Source organism: Ursus maritimus, unplaced genomic scaffold (assembly GCF_017311325.1).
Source record: "Ursus maritimus isolate PB19 unplaced genomic scaffold, ASM1731132v1 scaffold_15, whole genome shotgun sequence".
NCBI classification, from domain to species: domain Eukaryota; kingdom Metazoa; phylum Chordata; class Mammalia; order Carnivora; family Ursidae; genus Ursus; species Ursus maritimus.
Genome location: NW_024423897.1, coordinates 14,703,072 through 14,726,083, shown reverse-complemented (window position 1 = coordinate 14,726,083; position 23,012 = coordinate 14,703,072). Strand labels below are relative to the sequence as shown.

Here is a 23,012-nt window from a genome sequence, read left to right as displayed (position 1 = left end):
AGGTCCCATCCTAAAGGTTACAAACTGTAGGTCCTTTAATTCTCACAACCACCTAGTATGGGCCTTATCTCAAGAAATAGGATGCATGGGGCGCCTGGGTGGCACAGCGGTTAAGCGTCTGCCTTCAGCTCAGGGCGTGATCCCGGCGTTTTGGGATCGAGCCCCACATCAGGCTCCTCCGCTATGAGCCTGCTTCTTCCTCTCCCACTCCCCCTGCTTGTGTTCTCTCTTTCGCTGCCTGTCTCTATCCCTGTCAAATAAATAAATAAAATCTTTAAAAAAAAAAAAGAAAGAAAGAAAGAAATAGGATGCATGATCCACAGGTCTCAGCTGAAAAAAATGGAGGCTGAAAGAGGTTATGGAGCTCGCCCAAGGTTGCACATCTCATCGGCTATCTCTGGGATTCAAACTCAGAGCTTGCCCAGGCTGCACAAACAGAGGCAAAAAACAAAACAAAAAACAGTGGCAAAAAATAGTCATGGGGATGGGGTCAAATCTCTGGGCCTCTAACCCTGGCTCTGTCTTAAGCAAACTCCTTCTCCATTCTGGGCCTTTGTGTTCCCACATGTAAAATAAGAGGGTTGAACTACATCAAGGGTCAACAGACATTTTCTATAAAGTGTCGGAGAGTAAATATTTTAGGTTTTGCAGGGCAGACCGTCCTATTGCCACTCCTCTGTCATTGTAGTGTGACAGTACCCACAGACCAAACATAAGCGAATGAGCGTGGCTGTGTTCCAATAAAACTTTATTTACAAAAATAGGCACGGGCCGGGTTTGTGTCACCGGCTATAGTTTGCTGACCCCTGAACTAGATGATCTCTAGGGTCCTTCTGACTCTGACATCTCAGAAGCGGGTGATCCTGACTATAACAGAAGAGCCCAGAGAGGCCAGTGACTTGAAAGGCAGCTGTAAGGAGCCAACGGCCATAAATTTTGTTTTGTGATGTTGGGCGTGAACCTTTGATGGTGTCAACGAATGTGGCTGGAAAGTGGCAATACACAGGCACCTTGGGAGAGCTTCAGCCCCAGTAAAACCTGCAACAGCTCCCTGCCCTAGGTCTTTGTTATGGACAATGACATCGGTCTTGGGGAGAGCACGGGGCAAACACAGCCACCCACCTCCAAACCAGTTCACGACTTAAAGGCTCTTTCTAGAGAAATCTTGGGACCACCATGGATTCCTGGGCAAAATGATGGGCAAACCCCACAGCCACAAAGGGACAGGCAGAATCATTTGAGAAAACAGCACACACTCCCCATGGCCCTTGGGTCTGCAACACTGCGAGTTGGTGTTGGCAACCTGTTTACCTTGTCCCACCAGAGCTGCTGCTTGGGGCATAGGAAGAAGAGACCAGTTCCTGGGTTCCAGAGTCAGCAGGTTTTCTCACAGTCCATGCTCTGACACCCTGTGCCCTCCCACCCCAGCCCCCAATTCAGGGTTCCCAGGCTCTCCCTGAGCACGCGCTATGAATTCAGCCCCTGGATGACTTGGCAGTTCGTCTTTACCAGTCTGCTGCAAAAAGGAGTGCTACGGAGCTCTCTCTACCTTACCGGGAAATGCTGTGTTACTAGAAGTTCCGGGCCGGGGAACCGCACCAAAGATTGACAAATTGTAAGTACCAGAGAGGACAAGTGTGCCCAGAGGGAGCTGAACTCTCTCAGTCCTGGGATCCTCTGACCTGCTGCCTTTGGAGGCAGGGGAAATGCCTCTGCTGTAGCCAGCGTCCCCTGCCCGGGAGAAAGGGTGCTTCTCATCTCTCCCATCTGGGCTGCCTCAAGGGCAAAAATTCTCCTTCAAGTCCCCAAGACCTCAGTCTGCCTCATGAAGCAGGTGCCTCGCACGTCCAATTCTTTTTTATTTTTAACCCCATTCCCTACGTGCGTTGTATTTCAGCTCCGCCACCCTGCCGCCTTGGGCAACCACTCTGAGACTCAGTTTCCTCATCTGTAAAATGTCAATCATAGTGGCATCCACCTCACAATATTAATACCAGGATTAAATCAGATAATGTATATAAGGCCTTTTGGGCACGATGCCTAGCACCTAGTAAGCCCTTGATAACTCTTGGCTAATACTATTACTATTACTCTGCACTAGGCACTTGACACACATTATCACATTTAATCATCACTTCAGCCCGATCTGAGTTAAGGACTATCATGAACTTCATTTCACAGATGAGGAAACTGGGGCTGAGAGTGGTTAAGTGACTTGCCCAAGGACACACAGCCAATAAATTAGTTCAGCTGGCACATAACCCGGGTCTGTTTGATGCTTGAGTTCACTTTATTATCTTGCCCAAGGTCACATTAATAGCTATTAAGTGAAGGAAGCAGGGGTGTCTGGGGGGCTCAGTCGGGTAAGCATCTGCCTTTGGCTCAGGTCATGATCCTGGGGTCCTGGGATCGAGCCCCTGCATCACTGGGAGCAGGAAGCCTGCTTCTCCCTCTCCCCATGTTGCTCCCCCTTGCTTGTGCTCTCTCGCACTCTCTCTGTCAAATAAATAAATAAAATCTTTTTTTAAAAAATGAGGGAAGCAGAATTAGAATCCAAGTCGGCTCTCAAACCCCCAGCAGACCGAGTGCTGGCCTGGAAGGCAAGGAAGCCTGGCCTAAGGAGTCCCTCTGCAGAACTCTCTCTCCGGGACAGCTTTGCCTTGCCGTCCCCTCCCTGACCTCTGCTTTGCTCAGGACCCTGATCACATTCTGTTTTCTGCTGTAATTTCCTTCAGGACTAACACTGAACCTTCTGCCACCTTTTTTTTTTTTTTTTTTTTTTAATCTCAGTCTGGTACAGAGAGAAGGATGCGAGCTTTGGAGCCAGACAACAATGTTTCGAATACCAATGCTGCTTACTCAGTGAATGAACCTCTCTGGACTTCAGTTTCCTCATTTGTAAAATGAGGAACCTTGCACTGTTGTGAAGATTTGAGTAAGTGCATGGAGTACACAGCACAGGGCGTGGCCCATAGCAGGGATGCTCTGAAGGGCGCTTTACCATCGTCACCCTCTCCCACAGTACCTCGCTCAGCACTAGCTCAGCGCTTGCCTAATTTAACTCATCTTTGACTCACCCACAGCACCTAGCATGGTGCCTTACACGGGGCAGATGTTCCTGTACGTGGCTGGTTGAGAGAGCTAGAGAGGGAATACCGTGCAAAACTGCCTGGTCACAGGTGAGAGCCCTCCTCCCATCAAGTCTCTAAACTGATCTCGGAACCTCTCAGAGCCTTGGTCTCCCCACAGGTCAAACTCAGTGACAGCTTCTCCTAGATGGCTCATGGAAATGGGAGTTTGCAACATCAGAGGTTTCTAATGTAATCAGATGGATAATGAAAAGGTTCTTCTTCCCCAAGCCTGGAGTGAGTCAGAGCTCTATGCTTGGCTTTGCCCCAGGGAGTGCCGAGAAAATGAAATATCTTCTGTATCCTCATGACACCTAAACAAATGGTCAATTCCATGGGTCAAATATCAGCCAGAGGGGTTAAGAGGCATCTCCAGCGAAGGGAGGGGAGGAGCAGGAAGGAAAGGACCATTAGCAAAGGTTGCTTAGTGGGTCCTGGTACCTGACTGCTATTAAGGCTAATACCTGTTTGCCTTATGGTGGGATGTTTGTTTTGCCTTTATGAAAGACACCAGTAAATGACAATGTGTCTGAAATCTACATGGGTTTTGAACCTTTTGATCCAGCTCAATAATCTCTTCCACATTCTGATACCTGAACCAAGCTATGAGTGGCTATCATGGTGGCTTCCTTCTGGGGCAGAGGAAGAAGCACCGCTCTGTGGTCTGGAGAAACGGAGTTTGATAACCAAATCCACACATGACTATCTATGGGAGTTTACCACTTCCCTCTGCCTCCTAGACCACCTCCAAAATGGGAAGATGGGCAAGTGAAGGTTCTGAAAGCTCTGGAAGAGCTAAATCACTATAAACCAGTGAATCTCTTATTTTTGAATTTTCAGATACAACTTAAGCAAATTTAATTGAAATAGGAAAAAAATCTGTTTTCAGGGCTGTCTCTACCACATGTTTCTTAATCTCAGGGAACCCCTTGAAATTATATATATTTTGGGAATCTCTGCATTTTGGTGGAAGAAGATTAAAGCCTTAGATTAAAACCTTAGATAGGTGTGTGATAACCACCTGCCCCCCAAATACATACATAAATGTATTTATATTTTGTATTGTATGTTTATATAATAAAAAAGAGGTCAAGAACCTACCTCTAGGTTGAGGAGTTTAAATGTCAATCATCCTGAATGACTTCCTGGTTCCCCACCCCTGCATATCAGGTTATAGTGATTATCAAGGGCAGACAGTGGGAAGCCTTAGACACAGGCTTCTGGACGAGAGAAAAAAAGGCGTCAAGCTTTACCTGTCAATCTACAGCTGTCACTAGGTTGCTCTGCCACATATCTACTAGCCACATGACCTCAGGAATGTACTAACTCTCTTGGAACTATGGCTTTCTCATCTGTCAATGGACAATGGCTATGCCCCTCTCAAAGCATTGTTGTGAAGAATAAAAGAAAATCAGTAAAAGCTTGCCTCTCAGTAGGAGCTCAGTAAATGTGAGTTCCCTCCTAGCACTAGTCACTCAGGTCCCAAAATTTACTACTTGGAAGACAGCTCCCTCTTCAACAATCAATCCACTCACTTCCTCAAATGTAAATTGGTAGAGTCACTTTGGAAAACAGTGTGGAGCCTCCCCCAAAAATTAAAAATAGAATTACCATATGATCCAACAATTCCACTTTTAGTTATACAGCCAGAGCCAATGAAAATACGATCTCAAAAAGATACCCGCACATCCATGTTCACTGCAGCATTATTCACAAGAGCCAAGATATGGAAACACGTAAGTGTCCATCAGCTGGTGGACGGATAAAAAAGATATAGTATACATATACCATGGAATATTATTCAGTCAAGAGAAAGAAGGAAATCCGGCCACTTGCTACAACATGGATGAAACTTGAGGGCATTATGCTAAGTGAAGTAAGATAGACAGAGAGAAAGAAATACTATATATTATCGCTTATATGTGGAATCTAAAAGCCAAACTCATAGAAACAGAGTTGAGTGGTGGTTGCCAGGGACTGGGAGCAGTGGAATGGGAAGATGTTTGATCAAAGGGTACAAACTTCCAGTTATAAGATGAGTAAGTTCTGGGGGTCTAATGTACAGCATGGTAATTATAGTTAATAATACTGTGTTATATACTTGAAAGTTGCTAAGAGGATAGATCTTAAATGTTCTCACCACAGAAAAGAAATGATATTTATGTGCCATGACGAAGATGTTTGCTAACACTATGATGGTAATCATTTTGCAATATATATCAGATCAGCACTTCGTATACCTTCAACTCACACACTATTATATGTCAGTTAAATCTCAATAAATCTGGGGGAAAAAATCTACCCCCTCCAGTGCTTCCAGGGGAAAAGTGTGACACAGCTGCTCCATGCTCAACTCTGGATAGACCTGCAGTTGGAGTAAGTTCCTAGCTTCTCTCCATGATGGCTGTGTGGACTTGGGTAAAGAGTTAAATTTCACTGTACCTTGTCCCATTCACAAAATGGAAATAATGATGAGAATAGTCCTTCTTTCTTAGGATTATGAGAAAATGCAAAATGTACTTAGTGCGCCGTTTGGGACATAACAAGTGTTGAATAAATGTCAACTAACATAAGGCTCTCTCTCTGCAGCCCTTATCTTCTCTCCTAAGTACCATATGCCCACCTTTGGGAGTGCGTCCCTGTAACTCAATGTCTGACATGAGTATCAGACAGAAAAGGAAAAAAAACAATAAATAATCCAGATTTCACTAGTCCCTTCCCCAGATGCCTGGAGGTCTCTTCCACGGCCACCACCACTGCCGCCCTCAACCCCAGAGAGTCCAGTAGCTTCTTCCTCATTTCTTTCAGGTCTTGACTCAAACATCACTTCGGTGACCTCGCGAGAACCCATTTAAAATTTCAAATACCCCTCCCCACAACACACACACACACACACACACCATTCCATTTCCCCCCTTGCTTTATCTTCTGTTACACCTGCCAGCATAGGACACACTTCATAATTTGCCTGCTTATTTGTTTGTTGTCTGTCTCCTCCCAGTAGAATGTAAGCCCCTGGAAGGCAGGGGTCTTTGTCTCCTTGGTTCAGTTGCTATGCCCCCAGCGCAGGCAGTGGGGACGTTAACAATTTGGTGAATGAATGAGTGAGTGAGTAAACGAATGAATGAAGAGAAGCCTCTGGACTTTGTTAGAGACCAGAGAGGTTTCATAAAGGCGGGAGGCCGGGGGGAATGTCTCAGATCTGACTCCAATCCCTCTCACCTGCCTGACCTTGAGATCCTACTTTTAGGCGCCACACAAGTTGCATATCCCCCTAAATCTGGGTGCTGACTCAGACGCCCCCCATTAGCGGCAAGCAGCCCACGCCACTTTTGAGACCGAAGGGAGACTAGAAGGGGCAAGAATCCCAGCGAGCCACCTCAGGGTGGGGGACCGGGGTCCCCACGCTCAGGTCGCTCCTCCCCCACCCCAGCCCGAGGCTCGAGTTGGTGGGGGGGGGTGGGGGGAGGACGGAGTTGGGGGGGGGCGCGTCCGGCCCCGGGGCTGCCCAGGGTGGCGACGTCGGGGCTGCGGGAGCCTTCGCTGGACCCGCATTGCCCCCTAGTGCCGCGCGGAGTCAGGGCGCCGGGCTCCCCGCCTGATGTCACCGCCGTGCAGTCAGCCCAGAGGCGGCTGGTTGCAAGCAGACCCTCTTCGGCGCTGGCTGGGCTGGGCGCCGCTGCGCGCACCCCAGCCGCGGACCGGCCCGAGCCCGGCGCCCCCCGCCCGCCGCCCCTCCCCCGCCGCTCCCCGCCCGCCCGGCCCGGCGCGCCTGACGTGGACCATTAAACTTGGAGCCGCCGCCTCGGCCCCTCGCTCCGCCGCCTCCCTCTGACAGCCGGCGAGCGGGCGGCTCGGTGCAGGCAGGCAGGAGACGCGCGGCCGGGCCGGGCTGCCCGGGGGAGATGAGTCCGCGCCGGGAGGGCGCCTCCGGGAAGAAGACCGCGGGCGAGGCAAAGTTGCAGGGCAGCTGAGGCACTCGGCCGCAGCCCTTCCAGCCCGCTCAGCCCAGGCTATGGAGGGCCGACTCTAAAATGAATCCCGACCTGGACGCCGGCCACAACACATCAGCACCTGCCCACTGGGGAGAGTTGAAAAATGCCAACTTCACCGGCCCCAACCAGACCTCGAGCAACTCCACACTGCCCCAGCTGGACATCACCAGGGCCATCTCCGTGGGCCTGGTGCTGGGCGCCTTCATCCTCTTTGCCATCGTGGGCAACATCGTCGTCATCTTGTCGGTGGCCTGCAACCGTCACCTGCGGACGCCCACCAACTACTTCATCGTCAACCTGGCCATTGCCGACCTGCTGCTGAGCTTCACCGTGCTGCCCTTCTCGGCCGCCCTGGAGGTGCTCGGCTACTGGGTGCTGGGACGCATCTTCTGTGACATCTGGGCCGCCGTGGACGTCCTGTGCTGCACGGCCTCCATTCTGAGCCTGTGCGCCATCTCCATCGATCGCTACATTGGGGTGCGCTACTCTCTGCAGTACCCCACGCTGGTCACCCGGAGGAAGGCCATCTTGGCGCTCCTCAGTGTCTGGGTCTTGTCCACGGTCATCTCCATCGGGCCTCTCCTCGGGTGGAAGGAGCCGGCGCCCAACGATGACAAGGAATGTGGGGTCACTGAAGAACCCTTCTATGCCCTCTTCTCTTCGCTGGGCTCCTTCTACATCCCTCTGGCGGTCATTCTGGTCATGTACTGTCGTGTCTACATCGTTGCCAAGAGGACCACCAAGAACCTGGAGGCCGGAGTCATGAAAGAGATGTCCAACTCCAAGGAGCTGACTCTGAGGATCCACTCCAAGAACTTTCATGAGGACACCCTCAGCAGTACCAAGGCCAAGGGCCACAACCCCAGGAGTTCCATAGCTGTCAAACTTTTTAAGTTCTCCAGGGAAAAGAAAGCAGCCAAGACCTTGGGCATTGTGGTCGGTATGTTCATCCTGTGCTGGCTACCGTTCTTCATCGCTCTGCCGCTTGGTAAGTTGGGGACTGGCGGAGGGGAACTGCGTGTTTTCAGATCTCGGGTTTGCTGATGACCCTACTGTAAAGTTTGCTGTGGGTTTTGTGTTTTATGCGGTCTGTGTGTGTTTGGAGACTGGAGAATGTTCTGCAAAGGCTTTGCAGACCGGCTAGCTGGCTAAGAACCCACTCAGGTGTTAGTGGAACACACGAAGTAAGGTGCTAGGCACTTGAAATAGAACCACAGGAGGAAAACCTGGTATGTGGAATGACTCATTCAGCAGCGTCAGTTTAATAATTAAAAAGGACCCTGGACGGGACCATCCCAGCAGCGCTATCTCGGTAGTAACGGTGTGCCGGCTGAGGCAGCGTCACTAATGCAGCATACAAAGTGGTTTGTAGTTACCGCAGACGCGGCATTTGGGAGCAGGCAGGCAGCTCGTACGCAGAAAGGCGGTTTTCATTCAGCATTTCCAGGGCTCTTGCAGAGACCCACGCTCCCCATGAGCTTTGCAGAGGCTGCGTTCTCCCCTCCTCCCTTCACCGCTTGCTCTCACCTCAATGCACTCCCTTCGTTAGGAGTTAATAAGAACATTTTAACAGCCGCACCGCCCCGATCAGCCTTTGAGTTATCTAAAGCTTGAGATTTGAAAGAGAACGAAGACAGAGGGTCACATGTTTTCAATTCTTACCCGAAAATGTTCCTAACTCTGGTGATTCATGGAATACCCAGATTTAAATGACAGTGGTCCCTCACCTGAAGGCTGCCAGACACCAAAGCCTGCGGGATGAAATTGAGTTCTTCCTCTCCTACAAATATGTCCATCTTCTTTTGTTTCGTGGTCTTACTAAGTTGTTCAAAAAGCTTCCTGATTTTTCCTAAGAAGACGAGGTCTGGTTAGGAGGTAAAGCTAGAGGAGGGTACCGTGACATGCTGTCCACATGGCTTGGGAAACACTGGTCCCTTCTCTAAGGCACTGATCTGCTGTGGTTTCCTCTCCCATCCCAGGGGACACTCCAGAAAATGAATGGAGGGAGGTGATCATTGCAAAGTCATGTGCCATGATATCAGAAGAGGTAGCAGCTGCTACATGCCATGGACCATATAAGCCTGCAATCACACCCGGGGCTCTGGTGGAACCGAACACAACCAGATCCCTCAAATAACTAAAATTCTGTAGACACACTGCTTTCACCAGAAAAGGGTAAATGGAAAGAAAGCAAATTGACATCAGGAATGTCCATTTTAAAAAGATAAAGAAAAAAGGTGTTTAACCTACTGTCCATGTTGTCATTTCGGAGGCAGGCTTGCAAGTTAATGCCTTTTGGAAATATTTTTAGTGTGTTATGTGGGAAGCGTTTGAAGCTATACCACCACCACCCCCCACCCCCCCCGCCAAGAGTGGTCACATCTCACTGCAGAGAAGCTTTCTTTTTTTCCCAAGGTCTTAGAGTCCTTTTGCAGGCTTGTTGGGTTAAAGTGGGTAACAGTTCACACTGCTTTGGGCTATATAAAGATCATGGTTGTATGTCAAAGTGATTTGGTCTTGGTCATGCATTAGCTGTGGACCTTGGGCAAATGACCACTGTCTATGAACCTCAGTTTCTCCATCTGCAAAATAAGGCCAATTACTGTTTGCTCCATTGGGTTTGCACAAATGCGTGGAAAGGACTTAATGCCGTGTCTGGTGCAGAGCAAAAGCTCAATGAAAGTTAGCTTCGTACTACAAACCAAATCCCAACCTCCCCTCAGCCATAACTGGGTTTCTCCTTCTCTACTCACTGGCCAATCCCACACCTGTTATTAAAAGCTCAGAACTGAGTCTTTCTCCTTTCTTCCTTCTGCCTCTGCCCCTCAGCCTGCAGAGGCTATGACCAGAGCATCCTCAGGAAGCAGGTTGCAGGGAATGGATCAAAGGTGCAAGCTTTCATTTCAGGGGGCAATGGAAACAGGTCCATATAGGTGAAGAGGCACCTACATGCTGAAATGGAAAGAGCACTGCCCTGGGGGGTCAAATACAATAGAGTTCTCATGTGAGCTTTGCCATCAATGAGCTCTGTTACCCCAGGTGCGTTGCTTTACCTCTCTGGACTTCAGAGCTCACTCCAGGGAACAAGGGGGTTGGACTAAATCAAGGGCTCTCAAACTTTAATAAAGATCAGAATCATCTGTGAAACTTGGTAAACATTCAGCTTCTTAGACATAATCCACAGATTCGGTAAATCGGATGGGTCCCAGGAATCCTCATGTTTAACCAGCCCACCAGGTATTCTGAAGAGGTGGTCCACAGACCAGGCTTCGAGAATCACTGGCCAGAGGATCTCTCGGCTCCCTTCGGGCTCCAGCCTTCTGGACACCAACGTTTTAAATGCCGCAGAGCTTAGCCCTTCCCTAGGCACGTGGGGGTGCAGGATGATGTGGCTCCTCTGTGGGTCCCGCTCTTCAGACTCACCCTCGGTTTCTCCTCCCTCACCCTAGCTCCGCTTTTCCTCCCTTTCTGTTCATGACTTTCTGAGACCGTAACCCCCTAACATCTCAGGTCCTTGGTTTCCATGGCCTGCTCTCAGAGCTTGTTTCTCCTCTGCTTGCCATGAAACCTTTCTCAACACCCCTGCCACTGTCTCCTGGAGATCTCCTGAGGTGCTGTCCCTAAGCTACTCTGCCTGCATCCTCTCCCTTGGCTGCCCAAGCCTTGGCAGGTAAGAAATATGGACTCCAGGCCTTGGGTTTGGGATGGACTTTGAAAGGTACTCAAGAGTTTCAGACAGAGAAGGTGCTCAGTTAGCATGTTCTTGATAACTTAGGAAGACCATCCCAGCAAAATGGGGATGTGGGTTTCTACTTCCCCTGAGTTCGAATAACACCCAAACAGCAGGAGTATGATGTAGAACAGTAAGTCTTTTGGAATCTGAACAAGGTTCCAAATTCGAAATTTTCCATGAAATGCTTTTCGCTCGCAAGGAGAGAAAGCAGATCTAGGGGGAGACAGTCATTGGCAAACAGGGAAGTGCAGGTAGGAGGAACTTGCAATTAGCCACAGACTTGCAGTGCCTAGATGGCATGAGATTTCTGTAGCTGTGTTTGTCTTCTCTGTGGGAGAGGAGGGTTGGGATCCCTCCTGGGAAGGAGGGAAAATAGCCAGGCCCTCTGCAGGGTCCTGGTCAGAGGCCCCATTTGTTTTCCTTCCTCCCTTATTTTTATTTTTGGGGAGCAGGGTTGGGCTGCCTGTGGGGCAGGGCCCCTCATCTCCTGTGGAGCTCTCCCCACCTGTAACACCCTCCCTACCTCCTCCCCACCCTTCCCCTGTGGCCTCAGACCAAGTTGGGCCAGGGACCAGCTCTCACTTACTCAGGAGCAGGGATGGACTCCACCAAACAAGACCTCTTTATTCAGCCCCTGGAATTGGGCCATGGAGGGACAGGAAATAATTGGAATATAATACAGCAGCATTTCTACTCAACGGGCCATATGCAGGATGTCCAAGGAATCCTCAGCTGCCAGGCATTAGAGTGAAGGCTAGCTCCCACCCACCTGGGGAAGACCTGGTCAGGGTCTCGAGGAGTGGCTGGGCTGCTGAGGGATGTGCATTGTATTGCAGGGATAGATTGGGGGGTGGGGGGTAGCAGGAAGTGATGGGCAGCCAACTGGTAGCTGGGTTTAGTGCGTTGTTTAGAAAACACTGGAACCTTGCCTCGCTCCAGATCTTTCTTCCGTCTTTTAAAATGCTGAAAGGCACCAGGAAGCCATTATTGAACTAACTGCTTTCCCCTCCAAATAAATGAAGGTCAATTTCAAAGAAACAGTTGTGTTCTCATAGTACTGGGACCAAACAGGAATCCCTTTCTCCGTTGATTTGTTTCTCTAGTCCTCTCATTGGGGCTGATGAATTCCTGCACAGGGGAGGGCGAGGGTCTCAGAAATGACTCAGGACAGAGCCACCCCCACAAATATACACACTAACCCTTCAGCTCTGAGGTTTTGAAACATGGGGATTTGAGGTGCTCACAAAGAAAACAATTGGTTTGAGTGAAGGAGAAATTTTTATACACAGGAAGTCCTTCCTGGAAAAGGAAAGTCCTTCTGAAGGAAAGAAAAGAACCTTTTATGAAATCATTAATAAAGACTTCCTGACACACCTACTACGTGCTACATGGCCTCTGCCTGCAGGATATTTACAGCCTCGTGAGATCGTATTTTTATGAAGCAGGTACTATGTGCCAGACATTCTTCTAGGCTCTTCAGACATTATCTCATTAATCCTCACAGCTACCCTGACAGGGGAGAGTAATTGCTCCCCCTCTAAAGATGGATACGCAGGAGCTCAGAGAGGTTAGTCTTCTTGCCCCAGGTCACACAGCAAGTCAATGATAGAGCCAAGGGCTGAATCCCAGTCTGTCAGGACAGGCACATACCTGTTCCACTGACTGCGGCTAGATGTCTGGCCTTCTTGCTCCCCGGTCCCAGTCTGCTCTCATAGCAAATGGGTATTGTGCTTCTGTTACAAAGCCCTGTCTTTCTTCCACTTCCCGCTTCCCCCTGCAAAAAGACTCACCCAGAAAACATCAGGGAAGGTCATCCACATTCTGGCTCAGGGCTAGATTTGCTCCACGCCTCCGGCACTGTGTAGGATGTGGGTCTCCCGACGCTGGGCCTTCTATCGCCCCAGCCAGAGGAAAAAGTGGAACCTTGTCCTCCATCTGAGAATCTAGCTCTACGTCTCGAATCATGCATTCACTCATTCATTCATTGAATAAGTACGTATTTACTGGATGCCTACTCTGTCCAGGTACTGTGCTGGCGATACAGTGGTGAGCAAAACAGCTGTGTTCCATGTCTTCGTAAGATTTAGTTCTAGTGGGAAACAGATCATTTGAAAGACACATGCACACGAATAAACACAACCACAAACTGTAAATGTGACCTGAAAGTAAAGGGGTGAGATGCTATTAGAAGTAAATATAACAAGAGGCAGCATGTCACAGGGGTCCCTGAGTGACATGCCGTGGAGGAGTTAACCCAGGGAAGGTGGTCGGTAGAAGGAGACGGTCCGGGCAGAAGGAAGGGCCTGCCCGAGAGTCCTGAGGCAGGAGCTGGTGGGGAAGGAGCAAGGCTGGAGGGTAGGGGAGGCCAGGTGCAGGTCAGGGCTGCAGGTGTGGGCAGAGGCCAGGCCATGCAAGGATTTTAGGCCACGTCAAGGACTTAAGATTTTATCTTAAGCTACACTGGCCCCTACTGAGGCATCTGAAGCAGACAAGAGATACCATCTGAGTTATGTCTTGAAACGATGAATTAGGCCTCCGTGTGGAGCACGAGTCCGAGACATGGCAGTTAGGAGGCCACATGCCCAGGGAGAGCTGATGGTAATTTAGACTCGGCTGGGGCGCTGAAGGCAGAGAGAAACGGACAGATTCAAGGATTTGCGGATGGGTTGGTTATATGATTTAGGAGCGTTGGTGAGAACAAGAAATGTGTCTGGAATAACTCTGAAGTTTCTGGGCAATGCAGGTATCATTCGTTGAGATACCAGCAAAACACAGCCAAGAGGATTCCTCCCAGGACCTTCCTCAGACCGCATTCATCAGGGTTCATAGGAAAGCATGCTAGCAGTGGTCTGCCAGACACTCTGATGAGTAGACAGGATGTCCCAACCCAAATGCTGGGCACCGTGACCAACAACTGCCCAGCTATTCATCAGAACTTTCTGGCAGAGGGCTCTTCCCAAAAGCATAGATGCTTGGGCTCCACCACAGACCTGTTGTATCAGAATTTCTCATGAGGGGGTGGAGAACCCTGATTTTTAACAAGTTCCCAGGTGATTCTTATGCTGCCAGCCTAGCCCCAGCCCTCCCCATGCCTGGGAACCCCTGGAATGAACACCCCGTGGAGAGCCAAGAAAACTTGCTTATGCTTCCCCCAGTGTGGCCAGAAGCATCTCCAATCTTTCCCAGTCCCTTGGGCTGGTCCACGTGGAGGAAGGCAGAAAACCCTGGCAGGAAGGAAGGTGAATTCTTTCAACTAGAGCTTCCCCGGAGAAGAGGAAGAGAATGAGCGCTGTAGAAGCCGCTCTTCAATGTACGGGGTCCACTGCTCACCACTGAATGCCACGTATTGCACATAATCCTCACAAACCCCTCTGCAGAGCAAGTGTCATCATCCCTGTGTTTATAGGTGCGGGAGCAAGAGTTCAGAGAGGTTTGGTAACTGGCCCAAGGTCACACAGCTAGTAAATGGTAGAGTCCATCAGACTCCACATTCTGCATTCAGTAAGCATTTGTTATGTCATTCCTGTTGTTACTGCAGGGCTTTCTGAACATTTGTCTGGGGTCTGGTGCCCATGGGCCTAACATTTTTACTGGCTCGTGACCAAATGAGGAAAAAATGAGAAAAAGTCTGTTTTTCCAAATGTATTTTATATAAATGACTGTCCTTTTAATCTAAAGACTATGTCCTTTCTATTTTGGGACACTGAAATAGCATTTCTTTGATGGAATGATGGTAATACGTAGTGATAATAGTCCTGTGTGTATGTGTGTGTTTAATGTCCTACTTGGCAGAATAACAAGTTGTAACCCTATGTGTATCCCCACCAAAAATGTTCTTGAAATTTTGCCGTGAGTCCTGGCATCATAGAAGATCCCACGGTGGTGAGACGCAATAAATATTTGGGAGAGAAAGCAAGAAGTAAAGGAGGGCACAAGGGAGGGAGGGGATAAATAATGAGTTAGCCTCCGCTTTGCAGTGACGTTCAAAGGACTGGGGCAGAAGGGCAGGAGGGGGAGGGATGATGTGTGAAGGGTACGACAGGGGGGGGGGGCATTTGTGGAGGCACTGAATCCTGCTGGGGCAAAACAGGCCACAGAAATGCCGACGGGTGTGGGTGTAGCTGCAGTGCCGTCACAGATGGGCCCGTTCCGATGTGTAATGCAGGAAATGCCTTTACCTGAGTGTGTGTGTGCGGCTCATAAAAATAACTGATGGCCGCTGGGCCACACTGGGAAATTGCTTTCTCCGGTATCTGCAGGATGTTTCCGCAATCACTGTGCTCCCAGACCATGTCTGATAGTAATAATACTAATAGATCCCATTTATGAGGTCTTGCCGTGAGCCAGGCTCACTGTGCTACCCAGGGCTGGGAGATGCGTCTGTACGTTCTCTCATTGACTCCTCTCCAAAGGCTTACGAAGTACGCACTGTTATTGTCCCCATTTTACAGAAAAGGAGACCAGAAGCTCAGAGAGGTTGAGTGATTTGCCTCAGGCTACCCAGCTGATGAGGGATAAAACCTGGATTCGCATCTGGGCAATCAAATCGTGCTAAAGGGTTATCACTGGCAGTACCCTAAGTGTGGAGCTCTGAGCTGCGATTTATGGAACCCTGAGAAGGAGTTGGGGGAACCCAGAGTCTAGTCAGAGAAGGAGGACAGGAAGGGCAAGTGGCAGCCTATCATTCAGTGACCGAGAGGCATCATGTCCTGGCGAGAACATAAAGAAATACAAAAATAATCGGGTCTTTCCCCTAGCAAGGTAACTCAAAATTTCTCTTTTATTATGGATACTTCCGACGTTCTGCAGCCTCTCAACTTATGATTGATGATTTTGCATACTTTTTTAAGACTTTTATAGAATTTGGGGGCACCTGGGTGGCTCCGTGGTTAAGCCTCCGACTCTTGATTTCAGCTCAGGTCATGATCTTGGGGTCAGGAGATTGAGGCCTACGTCAGGCTCCACGCTCAACACGGAGTCTGCTTATCCCTCTCCCTGTGCTCCCCCTAGTGTTCTCCCTCTCTCAAATAAGTAAATTTTTTTAAAAAAAGATTTTTTTTAATCAAATTTGGGAAAAACATAAAACTTGGAAGACTTTTTCACAGTTTAGTTGGGTTCCTGGCTGGATCTATTTCAGACCGTGATTCACCTGTGCCACCCAGATACATGTGGTCCCCGCACCACAGGACTTATCATATCACGACTCAGCCTCTGGCCCTACCTCTCGATGTCACAAGTCCAGGTGAGTCAGCATCAGGAACAAGAGAGTATTTCTAGAAGTTATTTTCCCACCTTGCAGTAACTGGCTAGTGATGACCAAGCTATACGGGAAGAAAAGTCTGCAAACTGCGCATATATATTGAATAGAACCCAAATGAACTATATCTCAACTCTTAGTAGCTTCCAAAAATGCTCGCGGCCCCTTTACTAACACCCATGTGAGGGGAAGTGTGATAGAGGGAAGTTGACAGTGACCTAATCAATTGCATTTAATAGATCCTGCTTTTGAAAACGTTACAAAATCATACAACTATGAGGAAAATTCCTGGGGTCCCTCCCAGGGCCTTAGAGTTCCCATAACGAGAGGATCTGTGGGACGCCTAGGTGGCTCCGTTGGCTAAGCAACCAACATTTGATTTCAGCTCAGGTCATGATCTTGGGGTCCTGGGATGGAGCCCCATATGGGGCTCTGTTCTCAGTAGGGAGTCTGCTTCTCTTTCTCTCTCTTTCTCTCTCTCTGTCCCCCCAAAATAAATAAGTAAATTTTAAAAAGAGGGAGAGAGAGAAGGAACGCTGAGACTAGGCAGGTGCCCTTCATCTATGCCCAAGCACGGCAGGGATGGCTCTCCCTAGCAGCCTGGTGACTGATCGACTTACCTCTCTCCTCCACAAACTGTGAATGTCTTATAAGGAGTGACCACATCTTTCCTCTCTGCCTAACACGGGTGTTCACAGAAGCTAACTGAACGAGTACATCAGCAACACTGCGAGTTTAGCAGGAAAATTAGGAGCATACTATCAGTCGGATAGAATTAGTTGTCGTTTCCCAAACACACTTTGCATCTCCCTTCCCCTGTGCATTTGCTCAGACTGTTTCTCTACTGGATATGCTCCTTCTGTACCCTCTGAATATCCCAATCCTGCCTACCTGTAAAACCCCGGTTCTGTGGACGCCTCTCTCACAGAAGCTTTCTTGGTTCCCATGCCTTTCCTGGCAGCGATCCCTCCCTCTACCCTGTGTCTATGAGGCCCACGCCGTCTGTCCACAGGCATCAGGATGATGTGCAGCTCGTGGGCAGCACTGTCAGGCTGTGGACCTCTGGAGGACAGGGTCCAGGTTTGACTCATCTCATCCTCCACGCCTAAAGACGTGTACCTAATAGACTCTCAGTGAAAATACCAATTGCAGCTATGATTCAGACAGTGCATTCCAGGCCTTACCTACCATTTTCCCATCACACAGGTATTAGGGTCTTGCCCATTTTATAAATAAGGAAATGGGCTTAGAGCCGTTAAATGACTTCGTTCATTTCCAGAAACGATCACAGGCACATTGAGAGGAGACTGTCATGACTGCTTCTTGTAAAACCAAATACCAAGAGGGGCGGGTCATGGGGCCAATGAAGAAAGATGGGATAAGTGAAGACCAGAGTGGACACAGGCAGAAGCTTGAAAATTGGACAGCATCTTCATTCTTTATTAAAAGTTACCATTCCACCCACTCCAGGGGGAGACCTTGTTCAATCAACCCCATTTTCCCTCACCTTAGCGGCCCTTGTCAAGTTCCTCTCACCTCTTGGGAGGATATGGCCAGACTCGGTCCCCGTGGAAGAAGTGGAGGAGGAGACAATTCTGGGGACTTTATAGCAGGGCCAGATTAAGACCTGTAGAGAGGCCCAAGGTAATGAGTAGTGAACGCTTCTCCCACCTCTAACTGAAATTCTAAATTAAAATACATACATGTACACACACGCACACACATATGAAGCCTTAAAATAAATGTTAGACCCACAACATTCTAGTTTATTCCATGAAGACTACTTTGATTTCTTTAATATCAAAGTACTTCCCAAAAAAGTGGAGATGTCGCAGGTTTGCTGAAGCTCTAAAGACTCACTGGGTCTGCTTCTCTGGTAATACCACATTGCTTTACGATGAAGTGACCAGACATCCTCGCCTCCATTATGTCTGTTACCAAAACATGATTATAGTTATTATTATTATTATTATCACAACCTCTGGGGGGCCTGAGTGGCTCAGTCATTAAGCGTCTGCCTTCGGCTCAGGTCATGATCTCAGGGTCCTGGGATCGAGCCCCACATCGGGCTCCCTGCTTGGTGAGCCTGCTTCTCCCTCTGCCTGCTCCCCCTGCTTGTGCTCTCTCTCTGTCAAATAAATAAAAATAAAATCTTAAAAAATTAATAACCCCTCTTACTCTCAAAATAAATGTATCACTCAAACTTTGCGTGCTACAAGTAGCTCCCCGTTCGAAACCCCAGAGTAAGAGTGTTTGCAGAGAAGTGTGCAACTGTGCCTCCGGATCCCTGGGGAGCCCGCGGTGCGGGAGAAGAGAGAACCTGGCGCCCATAGCCTCGCCCATCTGGAGAGAGATGAAGAATGAGAATGAAGTGAACAATGAGTTCAGGAGGAAAGATGCAACTTCTTTGCGGGCAAGAGGAGTCACTGTAAATGTTGATTGGAAATGTGTAGATCTTCATTCAGCTAACTTACCCTGGTTACACAAGTGTTGGAGGCAGGGTCTGAAACCGTGGCTGCCTGACCTTAAATACTTAGTAAATGAAGGAATGGATCCATCTCACCCAAGAGAAGTGGTGTGATCTGAAGGGCGTGTGTTCTGGAATGCAGAGACAAGACAAAGGGTAGGCTGAAATAATAAGATTCGGGGAACAGAGGACAGAGTAAGCTGTGTCCGAAGGACTCCTAAGGCTGGAATATCTGTAGGGGGAGCGGCATCTTCACTCCATCCATCACCCCCACTCCTGGCATGACAGAGCGTGAGTCAACCCGGGTAGAGTGCTCATTGGCAGGCCTGTGTTCCCAGGACTCTTGTCAAGAATACATCTGACCACACCCACCAGCAGCACATCTGAGCCCCCCGGGAGCCCTCAAGCACCCCTCTGGTAGGAGCACACAAATTGTGCTATAAGTTTGCATCAAGGAACAGTTCCGGCCAAAAGGTTCAGAAACAGAATATTCTAGCACACACACGGGAACCATTCCTCGCAGAGCCCCATTTAACTTTTTTCAGGGGTATCTGCTCACAGCGTCTTGCTCCCCTGAAGCCGGGATGCATTTGGGGCTTGGCTTTACATGAGTTTTGAAATTCTTCTTTAAGATAGTTTCTTGCCAGGCTGACGTGCATTGCTCAGAGGCTGAGCTCAGCACCCTGGCTATGCCCCAAAAGGAGGTTAAAATGGGACCAAGGGCAAGCCGGGCTTACTGTCATTCGCAGGCATGGGCCCCAGGGCTCACACCACCAGCACAGCCGGGCAGAGATCCAGGGAGGCAGCTGGTGGGGGGAAGGAAGTTCCACCAACTGGAACAACAACAACAAAATTACATCTCCAATTTATATATTCAGGCCATAAATCGCCCCCTGGCATCAAAAGAAAGTGGTAGGGCCCCTCTCCCTGCTTCCAAGTACACCCTCCTCGCCTCCATTTGTTACTTCTTGTCCCGAGCCCTTCAGAAATTACCTGAACACAAGGGTTCTTGGGCTTTCTTGCTGCCTGGGCCCCTTTGACAACCTGGGGAAGCCCCTTCTACTATGGACACATAAAATAAGAGACAAGATTGCGAAGAAAACCAGTTGTGTTGAAATGGTCATTCCAATGTTGAAAAAAACAAATTTATGATAGAATAAAAAATGTTCTTTATTAACGTATTAAATAAACAAGATCTAGCAGCAAGTCAAATAACCACTATAATTTTGAAGTAGTGACAAGTGCAAATATTTCAAGATATCTGCAACAAATGTAATGTGATATCATAAATCTGATTTCTATTGGTGACAAATCCTGCTAATTCTACTATGGTTTGCTGCTCACATTCCTACTAAAGGAAATGCTAACTTTCAGCCAAAGGTTAGTTTAAAAATAAAAGAAGTGATTTTTCCCATCCAAGTTCACAGACCCCAGCCCACAGCCCCAGAATAAGAACCCTGACACATGACATTATAAAGATGTTCTTCAGGATGTGAAGTTCTCTGTACATTTTTCTTCCAAACAATGTGGTCTTAAGACCACAGGGAACTTGGAACGTGCCATCATGCTTTGTAACTATTTTACATAACTACTCGTAACCACTCTTTATCAGCTAACTTCTTTATTAAAAAATAACACAGAGACCCCAGGGTGCCTCAGTCAGTTAAACGTCTGCCTTCGGCTCAGGTCATGATCCCAGGATCCTGGGATCGAGTCCTGCATTGGGCTCCTTGCTCAGCAGGGAGCCTGCTTCTCCCTCTGCCTGCCACTCCCCCTGCTTGTGCTCTCTCTCTCTGACAAACGAAAAATTAAACCTTTTAAAAAATAAGGCATAAACTTTTAAATCAGAAAGAAGAAAAAAAAAAGCAGTGAACAAAATTCGTCTGCCCTCACCAGACCCAGGTCTGCCCATATCCTGGACCCTCAGTCTTTTTCCCAGGAGCAAACACTATTACCCCAGGATGTGTATGCTTCCAGAAATATTCTACTTATTTGTAAGCATACATAGGTATATGTGTATATGTCCATATATTTGAATGTGTATGTGTATATGTGCATTTCTACCCTGCTTACCTTTTTTTTTTTTAAGATTTTATTTATTTATTTATTTGTCAGAGGGAGAGCACACAAGCAAGGGGAGTGGCAAGCAGAGGGGGGAGCAGACTCCTTGCTGAACAAGGAGCCCAATGCGGGGCTCCATCCCAGAACCTGGAATCATGACCTGAGCCAAAAGCAGACGCTTCACCGACTGAGCCACCCAGGCATGCCCTGTTTACCTTTACAAATGGTATCATTTTGTAAAAATTATCAGATAGTGAAGGTTCTGTTTTACACTCAACAGGGCGTCTCGGACATAGTTCTATGTCAATGTATAGAGTTACTGCTTTCCTTTTCATGGCTGTATCATAATCCATTTTATGGAGTATCCCATTGTACTTACCAGTTTCCCCATTGACATTTAGGTTATGTTTGGCCTTTTACTACTACAAACACTGTTGCAATGAATATTTTCTTATATATGTCTATACCCACGTGTTCAGGATAAATTCCTAGAAATGGAATTGCCGGGGCAAGGAATGTTTGGTGTTTTAGGTTTAGCCTGATTATGTTCAATTTTACATAAATAAGAAATTTAAAATACAGTAAAACGTGAAGTGTCATTAAAACAAATAGTTTACGGGCGCCAGAGTGTCTCAGTTGGTCAAGTGTTTCGGGCTCCGCCCTCAGCAGGGACTCTGCTTCTCTCCTTTTCCCTCTCCCTGTTCCCCTCCCTCCCACTCGTGTGTGTGTGTGTGTGTGTGTGTGTGTGTGTGTGTATACACATACTATTATGTGATCATCAGCTCTAGAACACTTAAAAATTACTTTGTCCCCTTTCTCTGTGGAATACAGCCCTGCCCACCGCCCCAGTTCAAAAATATGTTGTCAAGTTGTTTGTTGATTTTTGGTTTTACATGTTTTTTCAAAATGAGAAGAATTTTGTCACTCTTGGTAGTGAAAAATAATTTAGACACAACAGCAAGATATAAAAAAGAAAGCAAACGTCATCCATAATCCTTCTCTATATAATCATGTTTTAATATTTTTTGTATGGAACTTTCCAGAATTTTCCATATGAGTGTGTGTGTGTGTGTGTGTGTGTGTGTGTGTGTATACACAAATTGGATCACCTAGTGCTTTTTTCACTAAGCTTCAAGGGTTGACTTCTTGCCATTTCAATAAATCTGAATCTTTTCATTTTTTCATTTATTTTTCATGTGTTTTAATGCTGCATTGCATTCCATAATGGAAAGTACCATAATGTATTTAACCAATCCACTTATGACAATCCATTTATGTAAGGAGGTGAGACACATGCAAAGTATCACATTCACAAAGTATAGAGTGAGAAGTATGTATGTCCCTCTCACTTCACTGGCCCACAGCCATCTGCTTCCCCTTGCTGGAGGCAGCTGTTGTCAATTTCCTGCATAGCCATTCAGAGATAGTCTATGAAATATATTTGTATGTTCTTTTTAATGGAAATCACATACTAAAAACACTATTTGGCACTTTGGGTTTTTTCACTAAATAACATATCTTGGAGATCTTCTGACTTCAATATAAGTACAGCAACCTCATCCTTTTTTAAAGCTGCGTAGTACTCCATTGCGCTTTTTTTTTTTTTGCCCTAGTAGGCCTCTATGGAAGGACATTTAGGTTGTTTCATAATTTTTGTTATCACAAACAACACTATAGTAAATATTCTTGTACACTCTTCATTATTTTCTACATCATCTATGAGACAAAATCCTGGAAGTGGATTATTCTGAGGAAATTTTTACATTTTTATAGATATTGCCAAATCATCCTCCGTAGAGATTGTACCAATTTGCATTTCCATAACTGATATTGGAGAGTGCCCACACATTCGCCAACAGTGTGTCATCAAGCTTTCTGATCTCTGCCACCTTGATAGGGGAAATTTGGGGGAAATGAGGCTACGCATTTTTTGTGTGTTTACAATAATCCATCTTCTCTTAATGTACCTTTATTTTGAGATTGCAGCCGTGACAAATATTCTTCTATATCCGTTTTTCCTTTAGGATCTTTTTGCACCTGCCCTAAGGGTTTTCTTAGGATAAAGTCCACTTCGAATGGCTAGAACAAAAAGGTACATTCAGGTAAACGCATCAAACATACATCACCAAATTACCCCCTGGGAAGGGCATAGCAATTTCCACTCCCACTAAGTGTGTTTCAGCACAGCTAAAGAGACCACTTTTTACACTGATAGCTTCTCACTGCCAGTGAAGAAGTTTCAGGCATCCGCGTGACAAGTCAGCTTCCCCTCAGAGGTGATAAGATAGCTTGAAAGCTTCAAATCCTTCCAGCTAATTTGGTGTCAGCTTCCCGAGTTCAGGGCTAGCAAGCTGCCCTCTTGGAATGCAAC

At 47.6% G+C, this 23,012-nt stretch overlaps 1 protein-coding gene across 1 annotated transcript in view; it reads left to right on the top strand.

The window, feature by feature from the left end:
• The first annotated feature begins 7,015 nt into the window (after positions 1 to 7,015).
• The window catches only part of ADRA1B (adrenoceptor alpha 1B), a 48,911-nt gene continuing 32,914 nt past the window's right edge, over positions 7,016 to 23,012 (top strand). Inside the window, exon 1 of the mRNA XM_008692717.2 lies at positions 7,016 to 8,111. Within this exon, the coding sequence (XP_008690939.2) occupies positions 7,163 to 8,111 (949 nt within the window). The 5' untranslated portion in view covers positions 7,016 to 7,162. The remainder of the gene's footprint in view (positions 8,112 to 23,012) is intronic.